This window comes from Antechinus flavipes, chromosome 1, assembly GCF_016432865.1.
Source record: "Antechinus flavipes isolate AdamAnt ecotype Samford, QLD, Australia chromosome 1, AdamAnt_v2, whole genome shotgun sequence".
In the NCBI taxonomy this organism is placed as follows: Eukaryota; Metazoa; Chordata; class Mammalia; order Dasyuromorphia; family Dasyuridae; genus Antechinus; species Antechinus flavipes.
This window is the reverse complement of record NC_067398.1, coordinates 183,460,111-183,479,393: the sequence shown is the minus strand read 5'-3', so window position 1 is coordinate 183,479,393 and position 19,283 is coordinate 183,460,111. Positions and strand designations below refer to the sequence as shown.

Below are 19,283 nucleotides of genomic sequence, written 5' to 3'. Positions count from 1 at the left end.
CATCAGTTGTTAGATTTTTAAATACTCTGACTAGTGAAAAATAAATCACAATACCATTGTTCATTTCTCTTTTAGAGGGACAATTGAGACACATTGCAACAGGGGAACCATTTGTCTTTAATGCCCGTGAAGATTTGCATCGATGGAACCAAAAGCGCTATGAGGCTCTTGGCGAGGTATCTGTATCAAAATATTTTAATACTGAAAAATAAGCTTTTAAAATTTTATTTTGCACACTTACACCAAATAAAGTTATGAGAGCTGGCAAATTGTTCATATTCTGTTTTTGTCCAAAAAGTGATTTTTAAATCTTTTAGAGTTTTTCATTGTTATATTGATGCATGAGTTACATTATTATTAAAACATTATTTGAATATAGTCAAAATAATTTTTTGTATAACCATTGTATCTCCTGAGGAAGAAGCATCAAAGGTAGCTTTGAAGAAATTATATTTTATTTTCAAAAGTTATATTCTGTTTAGAGCAGGAATAGTTTTCAATTTCTGTCCTCCTCTTGAATGCTTACTCTCATAATAAAAATTGGTACCTGGGTAGTCAGTTATAGGTGCTTTGCTTGCCTGTGCTCACAATAGGATTAAAAACTTTGTGAAAAAGAGGATTTTGATAAATGTAGCCACATTCTCCCATAAATACTGGTTAGGATCTTAGGAAAGAACTTATTTCACAAAGATGATTGTCTTGTTAAAACCAAGTTGTCTGTTCTCAGACATTTGTTTTATTCTTAATTTTTGTAAATGTTAAAATTTTTTTTAAACTTAAATAGAAAATGAGGAAAAATCACACTACTATGTACGTAGAAGAACATGAAAGAGTTTAATATAAAACAATAAATTTTCATTTCAAGAAAACCTATATAATAAATAGCACATTGTTTTCAGAGCTGCCCAAATTTTCTTTGATTCCTTGTTGGTTTTCTTTTGTTCTCTATTGTGCACTTTTTACTTTATTTTTTTCCCTTATTCTATCCCAAAGAAACCAACCCTAAAGAAAGCTATAATTAAGCATGAACATATATATGCTTATGCATAGATATCTATAAACATGCACATATATATTCATACACATATATGTAAGAGTATGCTATACTTATTTCCACCTGTCATCTGTTTCTTTGAAGATGGATAGCATGTTTCATAAGTCCAATTTCTTCTCTGTTTTTTAAATCAACCAGTTCATAATTTCCTCCACCACAACAATATTCCAACCTTATCTCAACCTGTGAAATTGTCTATGAAAGTTTTTTTTTTTCCTCAGTTTTCTACAACCCTTCTATTCTTGGCTATATGTATTTTATGTATGCAAGGCAATCTTAATTTAAAATAATTGAAATCATCCATTTTATATTTTGACAATGATCTCATCACATAATATAGTTTAAGGAGTGTATTCCTTTACATCTTTTTTTTCTTCAGGTTCTTTGAAGTTCCTGATGTTTTGCTCTTCCAAATTAACTTTATTATTTTTTAACTCAGTAAAATAATTTTTTAGTAATTTAATTGGGATGACATTGAATAAATAGATAAAATTGTCATTTAGAAATTATATTGGCTTTATCTACCCCCCGAAGAATAAATACTACTTCAGTTATTTAAATTTTACTTTATATAAATAAAAGGTATTTTATGTTTATGTTCATATAATTCCTGCATCTGTTTTGGCAGGTATATGCTCAGGTATTTTATACTGTGTAGTTATTTTAAATGGTCTAAGATCTTTGCTTTAAAAGTAGTGAATATTGGTACATATATCTCTTGATTTATAGTAAATAATGATATATATTGATTTAATTTAGTAAATGTTATTAACAGAAGATTTAGTTCTAAATCCTGGGGATACAAAGATAAGCTATACACACACACACACACAACCCCCCCCCCCCAAAAAAAAACCCCAAAAAAACCAAAACACATGTTCTTAAGGAGTTTTATAAAAGATTGTGATAGTGTGTATATGTGCATAGTTGAGGGTAAGGGGAGGTATGGAGAGATATTCATAAATAACTGACACAAAGCAAAGTAAGCTAAAAACAAAGGGGAAAAGCAAACTAAGTCTTATGAAAAGTTTGAGGAAGAAGAGGACAATGTCCTTCCCTGGAATGTCTGGAATAGCTTTCTGGAGGACCTTGGGATTAGCCTGAGTCCTTGGTCTTAGTGGAGGAGTGAAGGAGGCAGGAGAGCTACCAAGTGGCTGATCAAAGATGGAGTCTGGAATCTGGCATTTTCTCTTGTGTCTGTGTCTGAGAACTGTGTCTGAGAGAGAGTTCCCAGTTGTCCCAGCCCTTAAATACTTCAATACAATTACATTACTACAACACATTGAATCTGCTCAACCATTACATCACCATACTAAGTATATGCTTAGCTATAAGTATCTTGCTGACCTAAATTTAAGTACATCTTTTCAGAGTTCTGCCCTTTATACTTCCCCTAAGGGACTGACTCTCAGAAGCCATTATAGTTGAGCTGCCTCAGTTGGATCTTACAATTAGTAAAGGAACTCAATAAGGTGATGTAGGAAAAGTTTATTTCAAGACTGGAAAATGAGTCCCAGCATGAAATGGGAGAGTCAGGAAAAGAATAAGATACAGAGAATGATATTGTTTGTTTGGAACATTGTTCTAGACTGAATCTGACTCAGACTAATCTGATGGTTCATGTTTGGGATTAGAACAGAATTAGATACTCATAGACCATCTGACAGTTTAAGAGAAGGAAATTTACTTAGCAACTTAGCAATAGAAAAAAATCGAAAAGATTCAGTAAAGATAATGGTATTCAGCAGGGCAAAGCTTCCATACCTTCATGTTCGCCTTGATGGCATGCTAGTCAGAAGAAGTCTTTTGGCTGAAAGAAGAGTATCTGAGTGCATGTACTTCTCTGTCCTACAGTGATTAGTCCTGGGCTTTCTTAGAGGCTCTACTAGAATAGAAGTTATGCTTCAGTTGATGGTTTTATTTGCTCATTTATCATTTTTATGCTAATGATTCTCTAGTCCTTTCCTCTTAGCTGACCTCCAATCTTTCATCTCCAACTAATTATTGGACATCTTGACTTGGGTGTCTTGCTGACATATTAAGCTTTCTCTTTCTTTTTAGCTTTATACGTCCATCTGTTCATTGAACTGGATCTCCTTAGATATCTCAAACTTAATAGTTCTGAAACTGAGTTGATTATTCTCCTCAACCTATTGCAAATCCAATTTTTTTCCTAACTTCCCTTTTATTGTTCTGTCATCTTTATCATGCAGGCTCAACACATAGATATCATTCTGAAATTGTTACTCTCACACACACCCTCTTCCCCATATCCAGTTTAATTAATGCCAAGATAGGTAGATTTTACCTTTATATTATCTTTCAACGATGCGCTTTTTCTCCTCTGACACTGCTGACAATCTGGTGGAAGACTTCACTTCACACCTGTTAGTTGGTCTGCCTGCCACAAATATTTCTTAGTCCAATACATCCTCCACTCAGCTGTCAAAGTGATCTGGCAAAAGCACAGAGACCATGTAAATCCCTACTGCCCCCAGTAAAATCCAAAGCTCCCAATTAACTTCAAGATCAAATATAAAATCCTCTCTTTGATGTTCAAAGTTCTTCATAACCTCTCCCCTACTTCTTTATCCCCACTTTTCTTGTCATTTTATACTTTATATCACTTTATATATTCTATGGCCTAGTATGACTTTGCTGTTTCTTAAATAAGAAACATCTCAATCTCCCTGCAGTTTAGTTTGTTCATTTTATCTAGGTTGGCAGAATGGAGAGAATTCTGGAGTTATGGAGATCTGAGTTCAAATTTGTCTTAGCTGTATAACTGACAAATCATTGAAGTCTGCTTCAATTCTTTAGCTGTAAAATGGAGGTAATAATAGCATCTATCAGATGTTTTTGAGAGAATCAAATGAGATATTATTTATGAATTGCTTAGCACAATGCTTGGCACATAATACGCATTTAGTAAGTACTTGTTCCCTTTCCCTTCTCCATCTTGTGCACAATTGTTTGTTTTCTCCCCCACTAATCTGTGCCTTAAAAGCAGGGACTATTTTTTGCCTTTCTTTGCATCCCCGTTGCTTACCACAATAGAAGGTGCTTAATAAATTTTCTGCATTAGTAAGATTGTGTTTTATAGACTACCACAATTTCTTTGAGTCAAAATTCAAAAAGTGGAATGGAGCGATAACATTATGTGCATAAATAGGGTGTAGTTTATTGCCCATAAAAATCTACATGAAGGATTTTTTATAAAAACCATTGGAAATATGTATGATTAGAAAAAGGAGGTATGTTGGCCATGTTGTGAGAGAGTAAATAATAATAGATGGTCAGCCTAAGTGTTACCTGTATAATTGAAAATAATAATTTTAATTTTATTGAGAGGGTACCAGCCTTACTTGGCTTGGAACCATTGTTACTACTTCTTTAGCAGCACAGTCTTTTCTCACTGGTACCATAAATGCTTTTTTTTCTCTTTTATGGTTTGGAAGTGTCATGATCAGACTTAGAAATGGTATTGATAATCCTTAAGTCTCTTCTCTGTTTGGTTCTTTCATAGAGTGAAAATGTTTTTTGGTCTGATAACATAGGTTTTCAGCATGATAAAGTTTGGTTACCTTACCATAGTAAGTAAATAAAGCATCCTAAAGGGCTAGTGTTCTAGTCAGACATTGAAATTAATGAATATATTGTTTTTGTTCATCCTTTATCTTCCATACCTGGGCAATCTCAATGATGATCTTGTTGATTTAGGACAGTGATAACATAGCCCCCTTAGTGGGTTTTATGGGACCAGTATTGCCCCTTTGTAGGGTATTAGTCACTCCCATGTCATCAGGCATCTCATGGACACAATAGACATGAGCATTTGCATCTCCAGCTTTTTCCTCACCTAGACCAGACTGTAAACGATATTGGCACCATTCACTTTGGAGCAAAATCTGCTTCCTCTTAAAAAGTCATAGCTTTGGGGGAGTAGCCTCCAGTATGGAGTGAATAAGATAGTATTTTGAAAAATGGCTAGCAGGCATTAGAATTTTCTATTTCTATTTATTCAAAACAAAATTAAAAGAAATTAAGCTTTATGAATATAACATATATAGGGTAACATTAGTATCATATGTCAGATGATCACTTAGAATACATGAGGTATATTGAGGGAGAAGTAATTCTGTAATGCTTAGGAACTGACAATGGCACCCTAACTCAAGTTTGCTTCTATCATGTTATAATGCCTGGATTTACAGATTTTATTATCTAATTTCACTGCCTAGATCATACAAATTAGGCAAGTGATTTTAAAAAGATTTCCTCAAGGAAACTGGTTTGAAGATAATATTAATAATGCAAGCATAACACAAAAGTGGCAGATCTAATATAGTTCTTTATCAGCAAAATTATGAGATTAAAAACATTGACAGTCTAATTAGATTTGACAAATTGATCAAAAAAGATAGAAATAATCAAGATTACTTGAAATATTGATCTATATCTGCTACCATTTAACAGTGAACCTCACCCAAAGTGTGTATTTTATCTTAAAATATTAACTAACAAATGATAGAATGAAGCTCTCACAATTATAAGGCATTTAAATAATTTTTGTTTTTGAAAATTATAGATTTCATCCATTTTGAAAAGTGACATCAGTATATTTAAAAATTTGGAAGCAAAATTTTCTTTTCTTTTTAATGAATTTTTATTGACTTATTTGACCTTATCTATCATTCCTATTCAATTCTGGTTCCCTTTCCCAGAGAACTGTCTCCTATAATTGAAAAGGAAGGAAGGAAGGAAAAAAAAAATGACAAAACTAAACTATAAAAAGGGCAATATAAATTTAGTATGTGATCTGTGAAAGTCACTTAATTTTTGTTTGCCTCAGTTTCCTCACATAAAATGGTGATAATAACAGTACCCATATCAAAGTGTTTTTGTGAGAATTAAATGAGATATTTATAAATCCTTTATTAGCACAATACCTGACACTTAGGGGCTATATAAATGCTTATTCTCTTCCTTCTCCCTTCAGCAAAGGAAAGATAGTGTAGAAGGAGCTGGAGATAGTATCTCTTTATGTCTCTAATTGGGGTCCTAACTTGATCATGAAAATTTTACAGAATTCAGTTTAGAATGTTTTCTATTTGCTTTTTCTTTACTTATATTGTTATAGTCATTGTGTATATATGTGTGTGTGTGTGTGTGTGTGTTTTGTCTTTGCTTGTTTCATTTTGCTTCACTTCATATACATTCATTTCTGCTATAACACTGTATATGCTTCCTAAAAATAATTGCAAAAATGTGCAATAAAAACCAAAGTGCTTTTGGAGAAAATGGAGTTAGGGACATAATACTCAAAAATTTCATCGATGAAATTAAAAAGAGATAGAAACATAGTTAAAACAGTAATATAGTTTTATGTTTGTTAAATGGTTAAGAAATACTTAAATACTATAATAATTTATGATGGTATCTATGACCTCAAGCTGCTGTTCCAAGTCCAGGCTCTGAGGGACCTCAGTGATAGTGGAAAGTGTGGGAAGAGGGTACTGGTGACATAGTTTTCCTCACAGATCCTATTACATCAGAATATGTAACACCAATATGGCACTTTATTTTAGAAAAGACTTAGTTTACTGATGGAAGTGGGTATCATAAGGGTTACAGCTTGTGAATTAATGTGAAGTGATACAGTTTTCTGTGTTCTCTTGAGGTTTTCTCAAGGAATAAATCTCACATGAGCAAACCACAAAATTTGAGTTTAAGCTCAAATCATTCCCTAATATATCAATCAAGATGGAAGAAATGTATATTTTCCAAACAATCATTATAGCAGAACTGACTGGTTTTTATGGTTCCCTATATACATCATATTTATTGTTTCTTATGTAACAGTCATATTTTGTTACATTCATGTGTTGTAAATTTGTTTAGCGTTTTCCAATCAATGGACATTTGCTTTATTTTTAGTTCTTTGCTACTATAAAAAGTACTGTTATTAATATTTTGGAATCTTTCTGTTTGCCATTGACTTCTTTTGGATATATGTCTAGCAGTGGAATTTATGGATACAGATATTTTAGATACTTTCTTTGCATAATTAAAGATTTTTTTTGCAGAAGGATTATACTTGCTTGCAGCTTGACTAATAGTATATTGATGTGTCCATAGACTATTTACTGATTATAAATTAAAACTTAAGGGTTGTTTTGATCTGAATGTCTCAATGAGTATTTTGGAACATTCTTTTATATGTATGTACAGCTTCTGACAGAGGCATTAAGAAAGGCTGTAGCCATAGTTGACTCTGTGACAGTAACTTGACTTTCCAGATCTACAAAAACCTCTCTCTAAGTTGCCTCACTTATTTATCTTTGCTTTCTTTTCTTTTTTTAATTATAGCTTTTTATTGACAAAACATATGCATGGATAATTTTTCAACATTGATCCTTGCAAAAACTTCTGTTCCAACTTTTCCCCTTCCTCCCTCCACTCCCTCCCCTAGATGGCAGGTAGTTCCATATGTGTTAAATATGTTAAAGTATATGTTAAATACAACATATGTATACATATTTATACAGCTATCTTGCTAAACAAGAAAAATCAGATTTAGAAAGAAGGTAAAAATAACCTGGGAAGAAAAACAAAAATGCCAGCAAACAATAACAGAAAGAGTGTAAATGCGATGTTGTGGTCCACACTCATTTCCCAGTGTTTTTTTGCTGAGTGTAGCTGGTTCTGTTCATTACTGATCAATTGGAATTATTTGGATTCTCTCATTGTTGAAGATAGCCACTTCCATCAGAATTGATCCTCATATAATATTGTTGTTGAAGTATATAATGATCTCCTGTTCTGCTCATTTCACTTAGCATCAGTTCATGTAAGCATCTCCAAGCCTCTCTGTATTTATCCTGCTGATAATTTCTTACAGAACAATAATGTTCCATAAAATTCATATAGCACAGTTTACCCAGCCATTCTCCAATTGATGGGCACCCAATCAGTTTCCAGTTTTTAGCCACTACAAAGAGGGCTGCCACAAACATTCTTGCACATACAGGTCCCTTTCCCTCCTTTAAGATCTCTTTGGGATTATAAGCCCAGTAGTAACACTCCTGCATCAAAGGGTATGCACAGTTTGACAACTTTTTGAGCATAGTTCCAAATTACTCTCCAGGATGGTTGGATCCATTTACAACTCCACCAGCAATGCATCAGTATCCCAGTTTTCCCACATCCTCTCCAACATTTGTCACTATCTTTTCCTGTCATCTTCTTTGCTTTCCTTTCAAACAGAAAATTTAGTTATCTCAAAATAATGATTTAGCTTGGCATTTCCTGTCTTTGTCTTATGCCTAATAGTTTGTACCCTTCTCAGGCACACCTCATAACTGTTGCTCTGCTTCCCAAATATGAACTATCTACCTTCCTGAATATAGTAACATCATGTCTTTATCACCACCTAGGAGTAGGTCTGACCTACTCTATTATACATGGTAGATACTAAATAAGTATTTGTTGAATAATTCAAGGAAAAAGTTTTTCTGCCTCATGTTATTGATCATAATTTCTTAAATTTCTGAAATACTTGATTTAAAGGATGCCAACTCTCCTATTTTTAGTTGAACAAATATCTTTTAAATATCTAATTCATGACAATTATTAAGCAAACATAAAAAATAGACATATCTTTGCAAGGAGACTACATTCTAATAGTAAAACAGCAATTTCATATATAAATATAGGCAGCATAAATATAAAGAGAATAAATACAAATATAGAAAAAGTTGTTAATTCATAATAGTGTGGGAAAGTAGACACTAGCATTTTTGGGAGATCAGGAAAGAATTTACCTAGAAAGTAGTGCTTGAACTATATCTGAAAGAAGGAACTGATTTCATGAGGTAGAAGTGAGAAGTGAGTGTATCCTAGATATGGAGATGGCAAATACAAAGGCATCTCTAGAGGGAAATGTAGTACTGTATGTGAGAATAGAGAAAGCTAGTTTGGCTAGACCATAGAATAAGGGAAGGAAAGTCACATATGAAATCAGAAAGATAGGTAAGGCTCTCTTTGGGAAGGACTTTAAAAAATAAATAGGAGTATGTTTCACCTTCTTAAAAACAATAGACAATTACTGGAGTTGTTTTGAATAGGGATGGATGTGGTCATATCTGTGTGTAAAGAAAATTAGCAATGTGGAAGATGGCTTAAAGTGTTTAGTGGGGGAGAAATTTGAAGTGGGGTGACCAGTTAGGAGGGTGCTATAATAACCTAGAACAGAAATGGTGAGACACCTTTTGACCAATTATCTAAATAATAGTTTAATGGTAGATTATTTAATATTTTGTGAGGCATCGGGTTGCCACTTAGTTACCTCTTCCATATACATAAAAAGCACATGTTGCTTTTCTTTTATTAGATCTAGTAATTTGCTTTTTCTTTTTAATATAAGATTGTTATTGAGAGCATTAAATAGATATTTTTGAGATTTGCTTTTGAAAAGTACTATCATTTTTATGTAAATTAAAACAAAATGAATTATGTAATTTTAGTTTGTACTGAACTAGCTTGTACTGAATATGGTACTTAACTAAACAAAAGAATACTATTTACATTTTTTAGATTGTTTTCTTTTATAAAGAAACAAGTACATTTGTAAATATGCATATGTATTTTGTTCTACATACATATAACTTTAAAAAACATAAAAGTATAGTTTTTCCTTAAATCGAGCTATATTCTACATTTTAAAATCCAATTTTCTTCTGGTGAGAATTTCAAAGTAGCAGCTTCTACTTTCATTATATATCTTTGGGGCTGAGTACTAGAACATCACAGATTTCTGATAGTTTTATCTGAAAGACTAGACATTTAGAGATGGTCATTCCAACTAATAAGAAAGACAATATAAACTCAGCATGCATCTGTGAATTTTTTTACAAATGTCTCCTTTATACCAGCTCTGAATTATCTTTTAAATGGAGAATTTATAATGAGTCTAGAATTCTAACAAGGGATATTTGAGTTTTTGTGCTCTTGCATATTAATTTACTTATTCAACTTGACTTGTATCTTAAAAATGAATAAACTGTTAATATGCCTAAACAAGAGAATTGTAATAATTGAGTGTGCTCATATGCCTTTTTCTTGAATAATAGATTGAAATATATTTAATACTAATATATGTAGATATAGACACAGTTTTCATTTCTAGACATAAAACAATGATATAATTTAAAGGAATTGAGAATTATTGAACTTCAATACATTGTAAGGACTCTCTACATTTACTTCAAATAAATACATCAGAAACTATGGGCCAGTAGGTTCCAGTCGTATTTTTCAATGGTTATATGTGTATGTGAAATAAGACATTAAAGTAATAAGTTGACAAAATGATTTAAATTATAAGGCAATATAATTTTTATTATGTTCTATCTTGTCTTCACATGAAGGAAGGGGAGGGAAAAAGCATTTATTTAGCTCCTGCTATGTATCTGACATTGAGCTAAATACTTTACACATTTTTATTATTATTATTATTATAACTTTTTATTGACAAAGTCCATGCCTGGGTAGTTTTTTTTGCAACATTATCCCTTGCACTTACTTCTGTTCCGACTTCTCCCCTCTCTCCCTTCACCCCCTCCCCCAGATGGCAAGCAGTCCTATACAAGTTAAATATGTCACAGTGTATCCTAGATACAAGATATGTGTGCAGAACCGAACAGTTCACTTCTTGCACAGGAAGAATTGAATTCAGAAAGTAAAAATAACCTGGGAAGAAAGACAAAAATGCAAGCATTTTATATTCATTTCCCAATGTTCTTTCTTTGGGTGTAGCTGCTTCTGTCCATCATTGATCAATTGAAACTGAGTTAGATCTCTTTGTCAAAGAAATCCACTTCCATCAGAATACATCTTCATACAGTATCGTTGTTGAGGTATATATTGATCTCCTGGTTCTGCTCATTTCACTCAGCATCAGTTCACGTAAGTCTCGCCAATCCTCTCTGTATTCATCCTGCTGGTCATTTCTTACAGAACAATAATATTCTATAATATTCATATACCACAATTTATTCAGCCATTCTCCAATTGATGGGCATCCATTCATTTTCCAGCTTCTAGCCACTACAAACAGGGCTGCCACAAACATTTTGGCACATACAGGTCCTTTTCCCTTCTTTAGTATCTCTTTGGGGTATAAGCCCAGTGGAAACACTGCTAGATCAAAGGGTATGCACAGTTTGATAACTTTTTGAGCATAGTTCCAGATTGCTCTCCAGAATGGCTGGATGACTTTACACATTTTTTATTTGATATTCACAGCAACTCTCTTAGACTATTAGGTCATAGCTCTGCTTATCCTCATTTTACTATTGAAGAAATTGAGGCAAAGAGAGATTAAATGAGCTGCTCAGCCACACACACAGAGTGTGTCTGAGGTCAGATTTAAACTTGCATTTTCTTTACTACAGTCCCTGTGCTCTATTTACTCTTCCACCTCTATCCTATCCTGTGTGTGTGTCTTTGTGTGTGTGTGTGTGTGTGTGTGTGTGTGTGTGTGTGCATGTGAGTGAGAGAGAGATCCACAGATTCATTATTCATTTAAAGAATGGATTTGTATGGGGCAGTTAGGTAGCCTAGTGAATAGAACCACAGCCCTGAAGTCAGGAGGACCTGAGTTCAAATGTGATCTCAGATGCTTAACACTTCCTAGCTGTGTGACCCTGGGCAAATTACTTAACCCCAATTGCCTCAGGGGAAAAAAAAGAATGGATTTGTAAAACAAAATAGTCACTTAACCATCAAAAAAAAAAAAATCTCCACATAACCTTCTATGCTTCTGTTCTTTAAATATGTACATCTGAGATCATTGGAGGAGGAAGGAATTTGTGACCAAAGATATGGGGATCATTACTGATCACAAAATAGATAATTTTGATTATGTTAAGTTAAAAAGTTTTTGTACAAACAAAACTAATGCAGACAAGATTAGAAGGGAAGCAACAAACTGGGAAAACATTTTTATATTCAAAGATTCATTTACATTCAAATATTACATTACGTTCAAAGGCCTCATTTCTAAAATACGTAGAGAATTGACTCAAATTAATAAAAATTCAAGCCATTCTCCAATAAATGGTCAAAAGATATGAACAGATAATTTTCAGATGATGAAATTGAAACTATTATCACACATATGAAAGAGTGTTCCAAATCACTATTGATCAGAGAAATGCAAATTAAGACAACTCTGAGATACTACTACACACCTGTCAGATTGGCTAAGAAGACTTATAGGAAAAGATAATAATGAATGTTGGAGGGGAGGTGGGAAAACTGGAACACTAATACATTGTTGGTGGAATTGTTAAAGGATCCAACCATTCTGGAGAGCAATTTGGAACTATGTTCAAAAAGTTATCAAACTGTGCACACCCTTTGTTCCAGCAGTGTTTCTCTCAAAGTATATCCCAAAGATCTTAAAAGAGGAAAAGAGACCCACGTGTGCAAAAATGTTTGTGGCAGGCCTCTTTGTAGTGGCAAGAAACTGGAAATTGAATGGATACCTATCAATTAGAGAATGGATGAATAAATTGTGGCATATGAATGTTATGGAATATTATTGTTCTGTAAGAAATGATCAGTAGGATTATTTCATAGAGGGCTGGGGAGACTTACATGAACTGATGCTAAGTGAAATAAGCAGAACCAGGAGATCATTATATACAACAAGAAGATGATTATATGATGATCAATTCTGATGGACGTGGCTCTCTTCAACAGTGAGATGATTCAAACTAGTTCCAATTATTCAATGATGAAGAGAGCCATCTACACCCAGAGAGAAGACTGTGGGAACTGAATGTGGTTCATAGCATAGCATTTTCACTCTTTTTGTTGTTGTTTCCTTGCATTTGATTTTGCTTCTCTTCTTTTTTTTTTGCTGGTTTGATTTGATTTTTCTTGTGTAGCAAGAAATAATTGTATAAATGTGTATCCACATATTGGATTTAACATATAATTCTACCATATTTAACATTTATTAGACTACTTGCCATCTGGGGGAAGGCTTGGGGAAAGGGAAGGAAAACTGGAACACAAACAAGGGCTTAATGTTGAAGAATTGTCCAGGCATATGTTTTGAAAAAAAAAAAAAAAGCTTTAATAAAAAAAATTTACATCGGAGAAATGTAAGTTATTTCTTTTATATTACAATGTAATAGTCTAACAACTCTTCTAAGGAGAAAGGAAAAAAATGACTTGTTCCAAAATGCTTATCTCTTTGAATTACATTATGGAAAAATAAATTAAACACTTTGATGTTTCTCTTTGATTTGAGAATTATATACATAATTTACCAGAAATAGAAAAGATAGATATATAAATCATAATTTTGTTGTAATCTAATGCCATTATCATCCTCAAGATCCTGCATGATATTCTTTTTTTTTTTTTTTTTTAAAAGCTTTTTATTTTCAAAACATATGTATGGATAATTTCTCAACATTGACCCTTACAAAACCATGTGTTCCGAATTTTCCCCTCCTTTCCCCCCTTCCTCCCCTAGATGGTAAGTAATCCAATATATGTTAAGTCCACTATATGTATACATTTTTATACAATAATCTTCCTGCACAAGAAAAATCAGATCAAAAAGGGGAAAAAATGAGAAAGAAAACAAAATTTAAGCAAACAACAAAAAGAGTGAAAATGCTATATTGTGATCCACATTCAGTTCCCACAGTCCTCTCTCTGGGTGTAGAAGGCTTTCTTCAACTTTCTTGAAACTGGCCTCAATCATCTCACTGTTGGAAAGAGTTATGTCCATCAGACATGATAATTGATCATCATATAATCTTGCTGTTGCCATGTACAACTGGTCATTTCACTTAATATAAATTTTTGTAAATTGCTCCAAGCCTCTCCGAAACCATCCTGCTGATCATTTCTTACAGAACAATAATATTCAATAACATTCATGTACCATAACTTATTCAGCCATTCTCTAACTGATGGGCATCCACTCAGTTTCCAGTTTCTTGCCACTACAAAAAGGATTGCCACAAACATTTTTGGACTTGTGGGTCCCTTTCCCTCCTTTAAGATCTCTTTGGGATATAAGCCCAGTAGAAACACTGCTGGATCCAAACAGTATGGGTAGTTTGATAACTTTTTGAGTATAGTTCCAAATTGCATGATGTTCTTCTCATAGAAAAGTTATAGTCTTCTTGCTGCTTAACTGTCCTGAAGGTTCCCAGTAGAGTTTGAAAGAGATTGACATATTTGTTTCTTACCTTAGAACATAAACTTCACAATTTCCTATCATCTTTTGTTTCCACATCATTTTATTTCTTGAACCAAGTATTTAATTTTATGTTTCATATTCATTATGGCCTTCCAATCCTAAATTGCTCATTCATTCAGTGTCCTCTTCTTCCTTTCTTGAAAAGAAATTATGGTGATTCCATAGACCAAGTTATCTTCTGCACACTCTCACTCAGTTTTCAAGTTAATGTTATCTTTGGTTTATGAATGGTTTTCATTACTCACAATTTCTAGTCCATTTCTCAATCTAAACAACATCTATTTTTGCCTCAGAATAAACTACACCTGTTTTTCTGACTGTGTAACTTCTAATAGTTAAAAAAAAAATTGAGTAGAATATATGTATTAGCTTCTTTATTTCCTCTACTTTGAGGAATTTCATTTTCTCTAAAAAACAATCCTTTATCCTTTTCTGTTCTTAATGATTTAAAAAAATAGCAGAAGGACTTTGATGATATGGGCACTAACTTTGAGTTCTCAGAGAATCAATCTCAGTAGTAGATTTGGTCTATTTTCTTCAGGATCAGCCACTGCTGAGGCATTTTACCTCAGTGAAATGTTACCAGCTACCAGTTAGGAATTTAAAAAAATATATACCCATAAATTAAACAAAAGTGATAATTATATTCCAAATTAATTTTCATTTTATATTTCTTTGTATTGTCACATTAGCAGAATGTAGATAACTTTAATTTTAAAGTAAGCCACAGGAGATTTAGAGAAGGGATTTTTTATGCTACAGATGTTAGGGTGGGTCAAAGAATCTTTCAAAATTTGTTATGAAACTTGATGGAATTTTGATTTAACATTCTTTAATATTAATGCCTTTCAGAAAATAATTTGCTACTCATAAGTATTGTTACTTTGGAGTAATATAAATTAAGTTTTATGTTATATATTATGCATGCATATTATACACATATAATAATAATAGAGAAATAACCTGATAGGCTTGGTTGAATGGTATTATTATTTACTGTAGAAATCTAATTAAAACTCAAAAAAGTATTAAATTTTTTAAATTAAAAATACTCAGGAAAAAATAAGACCAGGAAGAAAATAAAGAATTGAGGTCAGTTGGGAAAGAGGTATTTGGTAAATAAGTGAAAGTATTGCTGATAGTTGGTTAAAAAGAACTTGAGATTTTATAATAAATCAAATCTCTGTCCACATGATAAGAAAGTAATTAGGAACAAACCAATACATACTTTAATGGTTGTTTCTTTGAGATAGAATTGGGTATCTTCAGTGAAACATTTACTTAAATATTTGTTTCAGACTGGTGTTTCCTAAAGTAGCATAAAGCATTTCCAGTTAAAACAATTAATTAGTGCCTATCCAAAAGAGCCAAAAGGTGCTGTTGCCCTGGGTTGTAGTGCTCAGCTTGGTGAGGACTTTCAGGCTTTTCTAACTGACAGATGTCTTCTTTTAGTGGGCCATTTTTAATGAGTCAGTTTGCTCCCTACTGTCAATAGACCATATGTAGATCACATATAGAGCAACAGTCTGGAGACAAAAGTCCTCAACCTGCTGGAGTGGGTGTCCACTCCTCCACACAAAGAATTTTAAGAGATGATGTTAAAAATAAAACAGTTTTATGACAGTTACAAATAAACTCAATTTACATAAAATTTGGAATAGCAAAATTTTGAAGAACCAAATTAATTTGTTAGGCATTACACCATCTCCTACAGTTAAAACTTTTCTGACTTTCTATGCCATTATTTTGTTTTAATCACATAGACCTTTTCTGTTTTTGAAAAAGTCATTGAAACATTTGATATATGAAAAAGAACATTATTGGTATCATGAAAGTAAAAAATGATTTTTAAAATTCATTAAAAAAGTAGTATTTAATTTTTCTAAAATTTTCAGCATTCACCTTTGCAAAACCTTGTGTTCTAAAATTTCCCCCTCTTTTCCCCCCTCTCCCTTCCTTCTCTCCCTTCCCCAAGACAGCACACAATACAGTATAGCTTACACATGTGCAATTTTCTAAACATATTTCCATATTCACCATGCTGAGCAAAAAAATCAGATCAAAAGTGAAAAAAATAAACAAGCAGATAACAAAAAAGGCAAAAATGCTATGCTTTGATCCACATTCAGTCACTTTAATTCTCTCTCTGGATGTGGATGGTATTTTTCATCACATTGGAATTGCCTTGAATCACCACATTGTCCATAATCTTATTGTTACTGTGTACAGTGTTCTCTTGCTTCTCCTCATTTCACTCAGCATCAGTCCATGTAAAGCTTTCCAGGCTTTTCTGAAATCAGTCTGAACATCATTTCTTACAGAACAATAGTATTCCATTTCATTAATATACCATAACTTATTCAGCCATTCCTTAACTGAGGGGCACCCACTTAATTTCTATTTTTCTGCCACTACAAAAAATGCTGCTACAAACAATTTTGCATATGTAGTTCCTTTTCACTCTTTTATGGTTCTTTGGGATATAGACCCAGTAGAGATACTACTGGATCAAAAGATATTCCCAGTTTGATAGCCCTTTGGGCACAGTTCCAAATCATTTCCCAGGATAGTTAGATCAGTTCACAACTCTACCAACAATGAATTAGTGTCCCACATCACTTCCCACATTCATCATTATTTTTTCCTATCATCTTAGCCAATCTGAGGGGGTATGAATCAGAGTTGTCTTAATCTGCATTTCTTTAATCAATAGTTATTTAGAGCATTTTTGCTCTATGACTAGAAATGCTTTTAATTTCATCTGAAAATTGTTCATATCATTTGACCATTTGACAATCGGGCAATTGTAGGAATCCTTACAAACTGCTAACTCATTAGAGTTGATCTAATCTTACAAGAAGATGTTTTGGGCAGAACCTGAAACAAGGTACGAAGTAGAACTAATTAGTACAATGCTTGTGTTTCCACCTTTACTCATTGGAGTTCACAAGTATGCCAGCTTCACAAAGTAAACTTTGTAACTTTGGGAAATCACACCTCCCTTAAAGCTCTTAGGGCCAGAGATCACTATGGGAGAAAACCCATAATCCCCCTCTCTCTTGTATCCCACAATTCATCCCTCTTGTGTAAAAGAAACAGACAGAGGCTCTCGGTCAGATTTCAGTGGAATTACGCCAGAAGCCCTCTCTCCGAGGCAAGGTAAGGGAGAATATATTCCACTTGGCTGGCTGGTTGCAGAAGAGAGTTCAGCTAGATTGGAGAGGAGCACTCTGGTGCAGACACAGAGCACTTTGAAAGATTTCACCGGAATGACATGAAGAGTGGTGCTGGCTCTGGAGGCAGAAGAAAGCAGAGGCAGAAGCAAAGGACAAAGTGGCAAGAGCTCTTGGAATCAAGCAGAGAGATAGGCCTCTGAGCTAACTGGGCTATATTGGAGATAATAAAAGATCTGAACTTTTATCACCTGGCGGTGTTTTGAGAAGAAAAAGCTCACCACATTTTGGCGCCCGAACAGGGACAGACAAAATCCTGATTCCAGGGAAGGCACCCAGAGAGAACTTTTATAATATTTTGAGAAGAACAAGAACCCAACATTTGAACTCACTACATTTGAAAAAGCATTAATAGAACCCAACATTTGAACTCACGATAGGCAATGGTTTCTATTCTTAAATTTGAGTGAGTTCCCTACATGTTTTAGAAATGAGACCTTTTTAGCAACCCTGGCTGTAAAAAAATTCTCCCCACCTTTTTGTTTCCCTTCTAATTTTGGCTGCATTAGTTTTGTTTGTGCAAAAAATTTAATATAATTGAAATTATCCCTTTTGCATTTCATAATGTTCTCTAGTTCTTCTTTGATCATAAATTCCTCCTTCACAGATTTGAGAAGTAAACTATCCCTTGTTCTCCTAATTTACTTATACTATCATCCTTTATATTTAAATTACCAACCCATTTCAACTTTATCTTGGTATAGCATATTAAATGTTGGTTACTAACTAGTTTCTGCTATACAACATTTTAGTTTTCCCAGCAAATTTTTGTCAAATAGGGAGTTCTTATTCCAGAAGTTGGGGTCTTTGGGTTTATCAAACACAAGATTATTATAGTTATTGACTACTGTATCTTATGAACCTGACCCATTCCACGTATCCACTACTCTGTTTCTTAGCCAATACTAAATATTTTTGATGATTGCTACTTTAAAATATAGTTTAGGTTTGGTATACCTAGGCCCACTTTCCTTTGTAAGAAATTACTTTTCTTAACTTGTCTTTCTTCTGTCTTTTGAATGTTCTTATACCTTATTGCCCCCCCCTAACAAAGGTAAAAAAAAAAACAAAAACAATCCCTGCCCTTGTGGAGCTCATAGTTAAATGGGAGAAGCAACATGAAAGCAACTATGTATGGATAAGGTGCATGTAGAATAAATTGTATATTATCAATACAAGGAAAATACTAGCATTCCGAGGAATTAAGAAAGACTCTTTGCAGAAGGTGACTTTAATGCAGACTTTAAGGAAGGAAGGGAAGTCTGGAAACAGAGAAAAGGGGTAGGATTCTGGGAATGGAGGGACAGTCAGTGAAAATGCCTGGAATTGAAAGAGGGGAGCATCTCCTGCAAGGAATGGCAAAAACAAGCTAATGTCATCTGATAATTTTTCTTTGTATTCCCCATGCTTAGCATAGTGTCGGTTTATAGTAGATACTTAGTAAGTGTTTGTTGACTTGTGTCTGCTTTTGAATTTCCCTCTGTTGAAGTATAAATAAATGAAGTTCCACAGACTTTACTATTAGGGTATAATGAAGTCTCTTGGTGATTGATTGTTTGATCCACTTTCAGTTACTTCCAAACTTTATTTTATTAGAAATCTCCATTGCCTGAAAGCCATTGAAAAGGTACAGCATTTAGAGTACTTCCTGATATAGATACTCACAACTTAACTCAGGACCACGTCAAAGTAGGGAATGAGGAGACAT

At 33.4% G+C, this 19,283-nt stretch overlaps 1 protein-coding gene across 9 annotated transcripts in view; it reads left to right on the top strand.

The window, feature by feature from the left end:
- FAM172A (family with sequence similarity 172 member A) overlaps window positions 1-19,283 on the top strand; it is a 567,690-nt gene that overhangs the window by 98,657 nt on the left and 449,750 nt on the right. For all 9 annotated transcript variants that reach the window (XM_051993687.1, XM_051993679.1, XM_051993700.1 and 6 more), the window contains one exon: window positions 76-176. In XM_051993687.1, coding sequence (XP_051849647.1) covers window positions 76-176 — 101 coding nt within the window. The remainder of the gene's footprint in view (window positions 1-75; window positions 177-19,283) is intronic.